Source organism: Aquila chrysaetos, chromosome 16 (assembly GCF_900496995.4).
Source record: "Aquila chrysaetos chrysaetos chromosome 16, bAquChr1.4, whole genome shotgun sequence".
Lineage (NCBI taxonomy): Eukaryota > Metazoa > Chordata > Aves > Accipitriformes > Accipitridae > Aquila > Aquila chrysaetos.
The window spans coordinates 28,748,442-28,761,940 of NC_044019.1; the positions used below are offsets into that span (position 1 = coordinate 28,748,442).

A 13,499-nucleotide genomic window follows, 5' to 3' on the forward strand; every position below is an offset into this window, starting at 1 on the left:
GATCTTTACCTGCCTTAAGCTGAGTAAATTGCTTTTTTACCTATTTTAAAATCTGCTACCTGAAGCGGTAGCTGAATTGATCATGGTCAGTGCTCTAACAGCCTCCTGGCATTTGTGGTAGGTAAGGTAGGGATTGCCAGCATGGAGAAGGAGGGGAAGGCATGACACTGGAGAGGTTCAGAGTGTGAGAAGAAAAGTAGTAGATTAACTATAGGCAAGTCCTTTAACCTCTCTTGCCTCAATCCTCTCTAATACAGAGGTGTCGGGCGAGAGAGGGGTTTGCATGTGTGGGGACTGCACCGTGTTTTGGGGGGCTTCAGTTAGAAGTGCTGCAAGTTTCACTGGGAGCAGAACCATAGTCCTAAGTGAAAATGATGCTTGAGAGAGAAGATATTTAGCTAGGAGAGAAGGGAGAAGGGCAAGAACCTGACTTTGCAGAGTGAAGAAACTGTACCTAATATTTTCAGCAGGGAGGATGGGGAGATAAGAGGTTTCTTGCGGTTGTGAATGGCTCTGATTAGAGCAATGACATGGGCCCTCAGTGTGTATGAGGAACTCTGTGCCCAAGACTTGGTTCCTCTGGCTGTTCTGGCAGCTTGTGGGTCTGTGGAGCAATGCAGCCTCACTTTGTCTGTTTCTCATTGCAGGAGCAAGTCCCATTCTGAAATAAGCTTGGAGGGGTTTTATGAGACAAAGCCGCTTTCTCCTGTGCAGAAAGACCCTGTGGAGCTGCTTCTCCTGGATACAAAGGAACGTCTGTCAGTGGAGCTGCAGGACCGTCGTGCCCCTCTCGCGACCATGGAGAGCCTCTCAGACAATGAATCCATCTACAGCTTTGATTCAAGGCGCTCCTCTGGTTTTCGGAGCATCCGGGGCTCCCCCAGCCTCCATGCTGTCATGGAGAAGGATGAGACACACTGCTTTTATATAGACCCTGTTATCCCTGAGGAGAACCCCTCCCTCAGCTCACGGACAGAGCTGCTGGCTGCTGATAGCCTCTCCAAGCACTCCCAGGAAACTCAGCCCCCTGACAATGTGCTCAACAGTGGTGGCACTACCCCCCAGCGACGCTGCAGCGAGGAGGGGGCCAGCAGCGAGGGGGACCGCATTTCCTTAGCCCCTCGTGAGGAGCTGTCCCTCCAGAATGGACGGCTCACTGATGTTCCCAGTCCTCAAGTGCTGGAGTTTGCTGAGTTCATAGACAGCCTCTTTAATTTGGATAGCAAAAGCAGCTCCTTCCAGGACATATACTGCATGATGGTGTCAGACAGCTCCAGTGACTTTGCAGAGATGCCCAAGTCTGTCAGTGATCAGGAGATCCTGTTGAGGGCACAATATGAACCCAACCTAGTCCCAAAGCCCCCGAGATTGTTTGCAGGCTCAACAGATCCTTCGTCGGGCATCTCTGTCTCACCCTCTTTCCCCCTTAGTTCATCTGGAGAACTCATGGACATCACTCCCACAGGCGTGAGCAGCCAGGAGTGCCTGGCCACTGACAAAATCCGGACTTCCACCCCCTCTGGGCATGTAACCAGCCCTGCCAAGCAGGACGACCTCATGATTTCAGCCCTCTAGTGCAGGGTAAAGGGGTGCGGCTCTGAGAGCTGATCCCGTAGGCTGAGTGCTGGGATAATACTTGGAGGAGGTGGTCATCGGGCAGTTCAGATCAGAGGAGACAGCTGGAAACATTCCTTCTGGGGTGACACAGTGGTGGCACACTGGTGTCTGGAGGATGGATTGTGCCTGAGTCCCATGCTTGCAGCTGGGAGAAGAAGCATTGCCTCAGAAGCCCTGCTACACTAAGAGGGTCTGAGTCACTAAAGGTAGATGCAAGTTCCCTACCTCAGCCTGTCTCATTTCATTTCAGAGGCAGATTCCTTGCCCCAGGGCACCTGCTGAGTTTGGGAGTGAGATACCCTGCTTCAGAGAATCCTCTGGGGTGAAGGGGTGGATTCTCTGAAGCTTGAGGATTGGATAGACAGAAGCAAGGGGGCCAGGCCAGATCACCCCCTTGGTACTGTGTCAGTGGTTTTGGAAATGAGCGGATTGAGACTTTGGGCCCTGTTGCACTACCATGTCGGATCTGGCCCAAGATCCAATTCGTCACACTTCCATGGGGATTGCTGCTTTTGTAGGACACTCCTGTTTTAAAGCCATTGGGGCTGTATTCTCCCCAAATGCAGTCTCCCCTCCCCTGGCCAGGCACAGCAAGAATGGGGCTGGCACTGTGTTTTCTCTCCCCTGAGTACTTCTGTGTTCAGTGACCACCAGGCTGCTGCTGAGAGGGAAGGACACTGTTCTGAAGAGCCAAAGCCCTCTGCCACGTCCCTCCTTTGCCAGAAAGAGTTCTCCTGGATGTCACCATCATCACTTCTAAGTTCCGTGGACCACTCTGAGCTGGCGACATTCCTGCAGGACTGACAGGATTCTCATCTCAGAGCTGCATGGATGCATCAACTTAAAAATTTAACAGGCTTCTCAACACCTAGCATTATTTGCCTGGCCCCTGTGGAGCCTGGGAGCCTCTCCTGGACTCTGCTGGGTCCTCACACCACCCATATGCAGTAATTGCAGATCAGTGCCAGCCTCTGTCATTGGGAGTTCAGGGAAAAGATGAACTTTTACTATGTATTGAAATCTCTTGTATGTTTACAGAGCTGCTAAGCTTTTTGGAAGGTATTTATTAAGCAAACAGGGAGGCTTTCCCTAAGCAAAAAGCATGTTCATTCTCTCCTTCCTGTGCTGTTCCCTCTGGGGACTGAGGGGAGAGAGGATGGGCAGGTATGATTGCAAGTCCCCTGCTTTTAAAGTGGGTCAGAGTCTGGGGGAAGCTGGGTGCATCCCTTGCCCATCCTCCCTTGTCCACTTCCCCAGTGCACAACACCGCATTGCAAAGCTTGACCAAGTTGCTAGTAAAACTACCTGAGTACTGCTGTGCAGAGCCTCAGTGCCTGGAGGAGTCTGCTATAGACCTATCTAGGCAGGGACTTTCCAATGATGGAAGCAGGAGAGAAACTACCTATCTAGAAAATTATACGTACTGGGACCAGTAGAAGGCCTTTAATTGATAAAACACCTTCATATTAAAGCTCAGCGGAGTTACCAATCAGTCTCACTGGAGCTCTGTCCTCCCTCAGTGGAAAAGAAATTCCTATTTGAACTTCCTTATAATCACAGAGATGTTTTTGCCCTTCTTAGCTGTGGTATTTCCATTGTGGGAGGATGCTGTGCTTCCCAGGAGCTTAGCTCATGACAAATCCCTCAGCCCCTGTTATCCCTAGCTTCTAGCTGTGTTCATGGAGTAGTCTCTAGAAGCCCCAGGCATGGGTCATGGCTGTGCTGTCCTGGGTGCCACACAAACAGAGCATGAGTGGTATCAAATGCCATCAATTCAGAACAAGAGCACTTTATAGCCAGTGTGCGTTGATGTAAATAACTTCAGGTGTACAGAAGTGAACTGGACTTTGTGTCCAAGTGCCGATCTCCCGCTCAACAATTTAGTGTGGGATGCTGTGTCCCCTTGTCCCCTAGTTCTTACAAATTACACGGCCTTTAGAAGTGCAGGGACTTTGTTAAATGGGCGGTAAAATACTATCCCTGTGGTTTAGGTTCCAAAGGTGACCTTTTCTATACTGTCTTGAATTGGAGGGAAGAAGCCCCTCTGAATTCAAAGTGATTTGGAAAAGAAAAATGCTTTCATTCTGAGCAACAAGAAGTTACTTTTTTCTTTGTAGGTCCTTCAGAAAAGAGCAGTATTGTTCCCCTTGCTGAGAGCTTGTATGGTTCAGGAGCTCATATAGAACAGCTGTGTAAATGCTGTCAGATCATCCACTATTGCAGACCACAGGGTAAGGCTGAATTGCTGCACACACACAAACACTAAAATGGTAGTGTCCAGGAATACGCACAATAAACTGGGTAGTTTTGAGGGGGAAAGGGAAGCTGAAGTGTAGGGAGGCGGAGGCTAGCAGGCTAGCTCGCCTCCTGATGCAGACTGCTGACAGATGTTGATAGAGTAGGGAAAAGGAGTTCATTTCTGCCTTTAGCTGTTGGCAGAAGATGGGTAGTAATAACACTTAGCACTTAGGCAGAGCTTTATATCTGCAAAGCACTTTACAAACGTTAATGAAAATCATCTCTGTCCCTGGCAGTGAGGTATTAGGAGATGACTGTCTTTGAAACTAGGTGGAACTACTGGTGCCCTACCCAAGGATGGTGGGGAGATGACCCAAGGCGAGGAAGGTGGATTATCTCCCCCTTAAGAAAAAATTGTTGTTTCAGTAGTGACCTGATGATGTTTAATGGGTTGCAATATTGCACTAGAAAGCCACTTCTGACCTGGGCGTACCTCTGCTATGTCCTGGAAGACACAGTCATTGTGCATGACTGTTTCCTTCTCTGTGCCATTGGAACTGTGTCCCAGGGGAATGGGGTTACCTTGCCCTGACCAGCTGTAGCAGGAAACAGCCTGGCATGCTGCATTTTTTTGCTTGCTTTGTGCTCTGTGATTATCAGGCTGCTTCTGAAAAGCCTGGAAGTACCTAATGCTTGTGACCTGGGCTTGCCATAGATCAAGGCAGTAAAAGTGCAAAAGAGGCCTTTTAGTTAAGGTTCTTGTTGTATCACATTATGGGTAATTCCTGGTTTCTGTTGTTCTCTCTTGACAAACAGATCTGTTCCCAGTCTTCACAAAGTAAATCCATGTTCTTTGCGTTATTTCTGCTTTAAGTGTGTCTCTGTCTTGATTCTCATCACTCCTTTGCTATAAGAGCATTTGGACAGGCTGATCTCCTATTTCATCCTGGAAGAGCATATCTGGAAAGTTAAAATAAATGTTAAGCCTGTGCTACCTCCTTCATTTGTACTGCACACTATTGCCTGCTTTCTCTGCCCTCACTCTACTCTGATGTGCAGCTGTCTTTGGAAGCATGAAGCATCTTCAGATTTCTTAATCTCTTGGCTTCTGGTTCCTACTCTTGAGCTTTGTGCCTTCTAATCTTTATATGTTCCCTTGATATTTCAATAGGGTGTTCCACCCCATGTGGAGGCAGTGCTGGAAGCGCATTTCATAGTGCCTGACACCCTAGACTCCAGCTAAGGGGCCAACAGTTCGCCCAGTTCAATGGCACATCCTTAAAATCCCCTCTGAGCTGTTTGGTAGAGGAGTGGAGCTGAGGCCACGCGGTTCCTGGAGAGCAGAGAGTAGGCTTTGTGCACCTTAAAATTAAAGCTCTGTAAGTGAAACCCTCTACACCAATGAAGCTTTGCCAAAGAGTCTAGCAGGGTACTCTGCCCTTTTCCACGATCCCCTGGTGCAGCAGATTTCAGCTGACTGTGTAATTGGTACTTGCTGTTGCACACTTGTTCGTGATATTCTCAGCAGACTGTAGTAGAATGTAATCCTGAAGCCTTGAAGCATTCAGGGGCAACATGGGAGGCCCTTAACTAGGTGCATGTTGAACTCCATCCAACAGCTTAGTTAAGAACGGTTTCTGACCCTGCTGTGAATGTGCTCACTCACAAGGTGTGAAGGGTTTGGTGCTGCTGTCCTTTTTTTGCACCTATAAGCTGTACTCCAGCCCTTTTGGGCATGTCCAAAGTGGAATAAAATAATCCCATTGATAATATCCCAGTGAATTTTGATCATCAAGCCCTTAGCATGTAATGTTGGCTGGCTGTGGTTTTGAAGGCTCTTCTGCATCAGTAATAATTGCTTTTATTGTTGCTTTAATTGCAGTAGTGCCAAGAACTTAGGATCCTGCTGTGCTGAGTATGTGCGAATGCTGAACAGAAAGTAAGCTCTTCTCCAATACTTACCATTATCCCCTCTCCTTCGCTGGGGAGCTGCCCTCTCTATTTGGAACATGCATTTTCTCTTATAACTGCTATTCTCTAACCTTTCCTCTTTCTTTGCTCCCTATTCCTGTCACATAACCAGGAGCCAGCTTATCTCTCTTCTTGGTTGCTCTGTCTCAGGATGATGGTGTCTTAGTCCACATCCTTGATAGCACCACTTAAGCATGGGGAAGCTATTCCCTATGATGACCCAAAACAGCTGAATGGGGTTCCTGTCTTGATTCACTTGAGAGGGCTGCTGCCCTCTGTAGCAGCTAAGGCTATCTAGAAAGGTCAGAGTGCTGTCAACACTGTGAAGTTCTTTAGCTGTCTCTAGCTTTTGCTTACCTGGTCTGTGGTCAGTATTTTCAGTGTTCTTTCCTAATTTCTGCAACTTCTAAAGAACTTTTTTCAAAGTAAACAGGAATCGTATGAAGACATTTTGCTCTCTACAGCAGACTGAGATGGCAAAGCTAGTTGCAAGTGTAGATGTACAAATCCAGTGATTCCCACTTCTATGCTTTTAGGACATAGATGTTTAGATTGCAGTAACAGCTGAAGGTCCCAAAGAGGAACAGGATTTAGGTGAGAAGTAGGAGTTGCTGTCACAAGGGCATGTAAGAACGAGGAAGAGCACCAAGCGCGGGGATACAGGATCAGTGTGTGCTCCTTGGAGTGTTTCTGCTGTGGGAGTTTGACTTGTTGCCGTGTCCTGTCTCTATCAAAAGAAACAGAACAGGGCTGATCTGTATCAAGCGCAGCAAACCGGATGAATATGGCATTACTTTTTCAAATATCATCTCCTAATAAGGTTCCCCTCTGCTCAGTTTCACTGTTTGTAATCTGGGCCTAATTAAGAGGGGTTTTTAAACCTTCCCTTGATATCTTAAGTGATTTTGTTTCTTTATCAGGTGTCTCCGATTTTTCACTGCTTTAGATTCATGTGGGCCCCAGTCTTAATGCTCTCTCTAAAAAGGTTTTCCATGTTTCTGGTTACTACTGCTTCCCACTTTTAAATGCATTTTAATCCTTCCTGTATCCTGCTTTTAGATGGGGTGATGAGATCTGTATGTTTTTGAGAGCATCCTGTTGATTTGCAGAATGGCCTCTTCTAATGTATTTTTTTTATGAACTTAAATGTTTTCTCAGCTTTTTTATCTGCCTGCAAGCAAAGACCAATATTTTCATTGAATTGCCCACAGAGATACCCTGTTTAATTTACAAATTGGGGCATATGAATAATCAGAATTATCCCTTGCAATGGTGATTAGTTTGGGTTAATCATTGCTGAAATGCATGTGTTGGTGTGTTTAGAGTTTGTCTTTTGTGGTTATATCCTTATAGGGAAGACTGGGAGAAGGAGCATCAGTGCTAGCTAGCCCAAAATACACATGCTTTGTTGTTTGCCATTGTATTGGCACCCTGTTAACTTGCCCCTTTCCTAGGATAGTTGTTAGACCTTTCTCATAGCAGAACAGGATACCTATTACCTACGCAAGCTGTGTTTGGGATCCTTTGCGCGTTTTACAACCTGAACGAATGGATTTTTTTAGATGTAGTGAAATTTGGAGCGTCTTAAAGTTTAGCTACTGAGCTACAAGTTCCTTGTTTCTGCTGGTGAGTGGATGCCACGTGCACACCTAAGTACTGCACATACTCATCAATGCGGCCCGCATCTAAATCCCAACAGAACAGCGATGCTGGAGGGTGTTCTAGCCTACGCTGTTGCATTTCCATGGTCAACAGAAGCCCTTCTGTGTTTGCCTTGGGAATTGGCTGGGCTGGAGCTCTGCTTGATGCTGGGTTCACTTTGTGCTTATGCATACCTCCTGCTGGGATATTCTCTTCCCTTGGCAGTAGGAAGACATTCTGGCTTTGCAGCAAGTGTAGCAGTAGCATTTGATTTCCATTTTTTTTTAGGTATGGTGGTCGCCACTACTGCCTGCAGAGCATGTTAAGCCACACAGGTCAGTAATTTGATGATAAAATGATTTATAAGTCTTTAAATGTAACGCAGAAATACTGGTAGACATTTAAAATAACCTCTAGCCCTCAACAAACCTAGCAGCTTTGCTTTTTGCTTCAAAGCTCCTTCAGCTTTCCTCCAATCTGTAGCATTACATTTGTTCCTTTCTGCTCAGACAACTGAAGTCTGAGATGGCTTTTGCTGACAATCCTTCCATGCTGTCACTTGTTTGTCATCCCTTCTGTTTAAATTCACCCCACGAAAGCTGGATTTTTGCTGAGAGCTGTTATTTAATTATGCTGCTGCCAACAGACTCTCACAGAGCTGCTCTGCACTTTAGGAAGTATATAGACAATCTGTGTGATCCTCTTTCTAGTTGGGAAAAGCATAGGATGAGTAGATATTTGTTGGCTAAGTGCTCCCTCCCTGGAGTTCTGTAGCAGCAAAAGTAATGAGTTACAGAAGTACAGGGAAGTAAAAGGGAAATGGGTCAAATATCTAATGCACTGAACCTGAAAGCTCAGTTTAAAAACCCAGACAGATTTAACACAGGTGGTGGTGGTTCCCTAGCTGTGAAATGGCAGCTTCTTCCCTACTTGCAGTGTACCTGGTGCCTCTTTAGCATGCCTAAGGAAAGGGAGGGTTGGAAATGCAGCAGTGGTTTTGCACAGACTGCTCTGATGCTCTGAATGAAGGAATATATTGCTCTGAAGCATTGGGAAGCACTGGCTGAATCAGGCTTGTTGCACGTTCTTGGAGCCTGTGCAGTACTGAACTGCAGCGCTGGATTTAGGGAAGAACTGCATCTCTTGTGCCAAAGCTCCCTCTCACGGTGCTCCTGCACGGAGGAGGCGATGCTCCATGTTGCAGGCAGAGTGCATCCTGCTGGAGGCAAACATTGCCCCTTCTTGGCAGCTATGGGAAGAATGAGAGGAAAGAAAGACTGCAGCTGGGATGTGGGACTTGGCCTGAGAGTTCCTTGCTCTCCAGTAAGATGGTCTTACTGGTGTTATGGGTTAAGTGTGAGAGATAGGTGAAATAGGCTGTATCAGCATTCATTGATGTCCTTCTCCCCCTTATCAGCTCCTCAGCAGGCTGTGTGTCTGCTCTGTTCTGTTCCAGAGAGGAGCCACTACCCCTTGCAGTGAGACCTGACAGGTTAGATGGCACGGACAAACCTGGGGGTCCTGTGGTTTGTTTGCTTCTGAGTTTTATATTCCAGCTCTGAGAGTCATGGCCTTCACTGCCAAGATGGGTAGGTGTTAGATCTGTGGCGGAACAGAGCCTGAAACTTAAACCCTATTAATTTGTAAACTCTGTGTCATTAGAGCGGAGAAATATTTTAGGAAGGAGATCCCTCGCTGTATAACAATAGCCTGCTGTGCAGAGGGCAGCGTGTTCTGCAGAGCAGCAAGGCTGTTGGCTTCCTTGTGTGGCAGTAGTACCGCAAACTGCCAAACTTCTGTTGCACTTCTTTCTTCCCCATCTCCTGACTGTATCTGTGCCTAGCACTTCCCTGAGAGCTGTTACACTCTGCGTGGGAGGATGTTGTTAGCCTAAACTTAGGCTGCTTAAGGGCATGCACCCTGGAAATTCGAAACAATCAAGAAGAGAGCAATTCCTTGCTTTGTTGTAGGGACTTGCAGTCCTAAAAAGCATCAGCTGTCTCCAATCACTTTGCTGTCTCTGTTACTGTTGTTGTTTTCTTTTTCGCTTGTTTTCTTCAGTTTGTACCTGTTGTGCCTTTGTTTTCCTTTGGCTTGAGGTCAAGCCTCCTGCTTAGGATCAGACATCTGCCAGCTTCCTTTCCCACTTCTGCGCATTATTTCTTCTCTGGATGTATGAAAGGGAATACAGTGTGGCCAAGGACCGGTTCAGAGTTGCCCTTGCTGCTGGGCACTCTCTTTCTGCCTCCGCTGGGACTTGCCGGATTTTCCCACTGTCCCCTGCTGCCTGAGGTCATATCCAAGTGCCAATAGCAAAGCCTGACCTGAGGCAGGCTGTTTCCTCGAACCCATGCTGCAGTTACCCTGCCAGCCCCTTCCGATCTGGAACCTCATCTTGTGCAAAGCGAGTGTTTTCTCTGCAGTAGAAAGGGAAGACTTTCTACCACTTCCTACCTTTGGTGTATGTGACCTCAGTCAGTGTTTAACAGGTCTGTTCACGAGTAAAACTTCCTCTCAGGTCTATTCATGAGTAAAAACTCTTTTTGCTCTTCAAGATCTGACTCTGGTTTTGCAAGAACTTTTGCTGAAAGGGACTTAACATATTCTGAACTGTCCGCTGCAGTTTTGATTTACTGGTATTTCTCTCACTGGCTCTGGAACAGCCATCTTCTAAAGGTAAGCTCTCTTTTTAGAGAGTTGGGCATTTTTGCTGCTTTCATTGCTGTGTTTGAGACCTCTGACCTCAACATGTCATCCTGTGCTCTGTTTTACATTTACTGAAGTTTTCTACCTGCCCAGCATATCTGTATGATGAGGGGGCCCCTATCTGGGTACTTATTTATTTCTGCAAAATCATTAAACACAGAGCAGCATAGGAACAAGCCTTCATTTTGGTTGTTATTGGAATTCCACTGCCCTGTTTTCCATCACGGGCTTTGTGCAGTTCTGATGGCTCAGAGTTGGAGGTACCTGGTGCACGTGGCAGTGCCAGGAGGAGGGAGCAGCCCCAAGCAGTGCGTGCATCACTCAGCACTCAGGCTGGCTTGGTGGCATGTGCCTGTACGGTCTGTCCTGTCTTGATGTACTACTTAAGGGATGTTGTGTGTGCAAAGCTGTCGCATCCCAATGTGTTTTCTAGACCACTGCCATGCACCTTTTTGGGTCTTAACTCCTTTATCAGTGTGTCCACAGCGCTTGCTGATGGCCACTGTCTGGTGGCAAAGTGGCAACATCTGCAGCTACTGAGGCTACAGCTTCCCAGCTTTCCCTCCGCACATGCTGCAGCTGACTGAAGAGGTGATGTCCAGGGAATATTTTCAACCTCCTGTCCTAGTGATAAACTTAATTACTAATGTCAACACAGGGATTATTGGTGATGGGTTGCGCCTCCCTGCCTGTGCGTGTGGGGCAGCAGGAGAGGAGCGCTCTGCCCTGCAAGACCCTTTCCTTTGGCTCGGCTGTCTGTTCCAGTGTCCTGCTGTGACAGCCACTGGTCTGGCCTGTCCTCCCTAATGGCTGTGAGTGAGCAGACACAGCAAGACCAGAGGAACTGGCGGAAACTATTTCTTTTCTCATCTTTTTGTGCTTTTTAGTGCCAGCTGTGGTGGGTGGAGCCCAGCTGGATGGCCTCTGTAGGACCGGAGCTGTCTGCTGGGGGGGGGGCCCATGCAGCAATGGCATACAATAACTCCCTTGCCTCCCACTTCTCTCTCTGTCAGCGGACACCAATGTCTCTATGGAAAAGCCCTTCTGCCTGCTTCTGTCACCTATCTCACATTACGTGCTGGGGCACCTCAGAGTAGGGTAGCTATGAATTAACTCTTTGACCCCAATTGCCTCTTTATAGCTGAGGCCTTTTGCATTTATGGGAGAAACAGTCCTTCTAGCAAGCTCCGAGCTGCTCTGACTGCCTCTTGCAGGGCTTAGAGCACTTGCATATGCAATCAGCGGGGAGACAGCACAGGATCCTGTGTCCCCATGCTCAACCAAGAGGTCACTGCCCATCCCGGGAATGCTGCCCTCTGAATCCCTGCTCCGAGCTGCCCCAGCATGAAGACTACAAGGAAACTAAAGCACTCCTCATGTGCCATTCTCATGTGACTTTTTGTACCTATGTATGAAAGATCCAAACTAATATTGCTGTAAAGAAAGATACAGATTAATATAGCATATTATATAAAGATATATGTATATAAAAGTTTCTGTATATTGTATGGCACTGTGTATAAAATGGATGTAGAAGCATGACTGGTGTATGTGACTGTTCCCAAGTCTGACCTGGAGAATGATAGTTGTGATTTGCCTGATGTTATGCCTTAAAGGATTGCGTGTGAGTTTGAGAGTTGGAAGAAACTGCACTGTGCTCTCTTACTGCAGGGGGACGAGGAATATGGTGTTGGTGCATTGCTACAGCTCTCTGGAAGGCTCTGGGGAACAATTTAGCTGCTAGTGGGGCTGATCGTCACCTCACTAGCTCTGCCTGTTCTGGATCTCAGCCTTTGATGGAGTGGGAAAAACACTTTGGGGAATATCTCAGTCCCTTGAGACCAGGTTGACACTTCTATGCCCTACTTTTCTGTGCGGCACTCGCTAGCTCCAGCTTGGCCCCATGCAGCCAAGGGTGGAAACTGCAGGAGACTCAGCTCTAGCAATCTCTCTTCTTCAGTGGAGAAGAGAGTTAAGGAAGAAACTTGATGCATTGAGTTACAAGTACTTGAATTCAACATGCCATACAAGAAGAATGACATTAGTGCAAACAAAGGCAGTTGATAACTAGGGACTCTTTGGAAGGGTAAGAGAAAGGGGCAGGGAGAGAAGAGGAGCAAGAATAGTGTAGACGTCTGCCCTGTGGAAAAATAGCAATGTGCTGGGATCCTTCTGCAAAGAAGGTGAGTTCAAACTGGTGAGCAAGAGTTTCACAGAAGCCTGGCACTAAGTGCCCTGCAGAGCAAGGGACATGTTTTTGTGTAGGTTTATAAAGCAGGATCTCAATGCCTGGTGCTGTTTACACTACCGCTGAATAATGCCATAGTAATTCATATTCTGGAAAGGGGAAAGCAGTACTTGTGGCTTAACAGGGTCAGAGAGGAGGAGAGTAAGGGGAGCCAGTGGAAGAGCTTCAGGAGAGGAACAGGAGCCTTCTGGCCAGTCATGAGAAAAACAGGCAGGAAAAGGAATGCCTGGAAGAAAGTAATCCTATTAATGGCTGCATGGAATAGTTTTTATGGTTGCTCCTGAAGAGACTATCAGGGAATTAAGAGCTCAAAGGTGGCTGAACTACTGAGTTCCTATAAAAATGCCTATAAAAAGTGCTGGTATGTATAAGTGCCTGCCTGATGCTTTGGTTTTGTTTTGTGGGTTTTTTCCTACCCGTAATTGTATCAGTCTCATAAAAGGATATTGCCTCTTCTGTAAACACTTCCTCTTGTGGGGAAAGAAAAACATAAAACTCTGGATACTACCCTTGTATAAACATAAAATAATCTATGCTTAGGAGTGACTGTTTTAATACAGTTATAAAGGAGAAAAATACATGAATGTGTACACAGCAGGCATGGTGGATGTTGCTTTAAAACCTGGTTTACTATTAAAAGCCTTAGCTGTTGAATGTAGCTAGGGATGTAGTTGCTGCTTCCAGCACGACTGGCTGGCTGTTTGGTGTGTTGGTGGCCATAGGAGAAATTTCCAGCTTATTGAGAAAAGTGTTCTTCAACCCATTGGCCATAAAGCATCCAGAACTACACCAGAGAACAAATTTTCAAACAATTTTTAAGCTAGACTGATGCATTCCCAAGCAAGCAAAGAAAATGAGTGAAAACTAATGGAAATATGGAAGTAATTAAAGCTGTGATCTAATTGTTAATTACTTGTAAATGGAAACCAGCATTGTACAAACTAGTTCATCAGTTTTTTCAAGGATGCTACGTTGTGCTTCAGTTAGAAAAGAGAAAAAAAGTTAAGAAACAGTGATCTGAAGGTGATTGTACAGAAAGTATATTTTAAAAATTGTGCTATGAAAAGTTATTTAATTA

General features: G+C 46.5%; 1 protein-coding gene across 10 annotated transcripts in view; it reads left to right on the top strand.

The window, feature by feature from the left end:
• Window positions 1–11,648, top strand: part of DAGLA (diacylglycerol lipase alpha) — a 76,096-nt gene extending 64,448 nt beyond the window's left edge. For 9 of the 10 annotated variants that reach the window (XM_041129117.1, XM_041129114.1, XM_041129115.1 and 6 more), the window contains one exon: window positions 648–11,648. In XM_041129117.1, the coding sequence (XP_040985051.1) occupies window positions 648–1,575 (928 nt within the window). In that variant the 3' untranslated portion in view covers window positions 1,576–11,648. The remainder of the gene's footprint in view (window positions 1–647) is intronic. The other variant, XR_005934111.1, reaches the window with a different exon arrangement.
• Window positions 11,649–13,499: the final 1,851 nt, after the last annotated feature.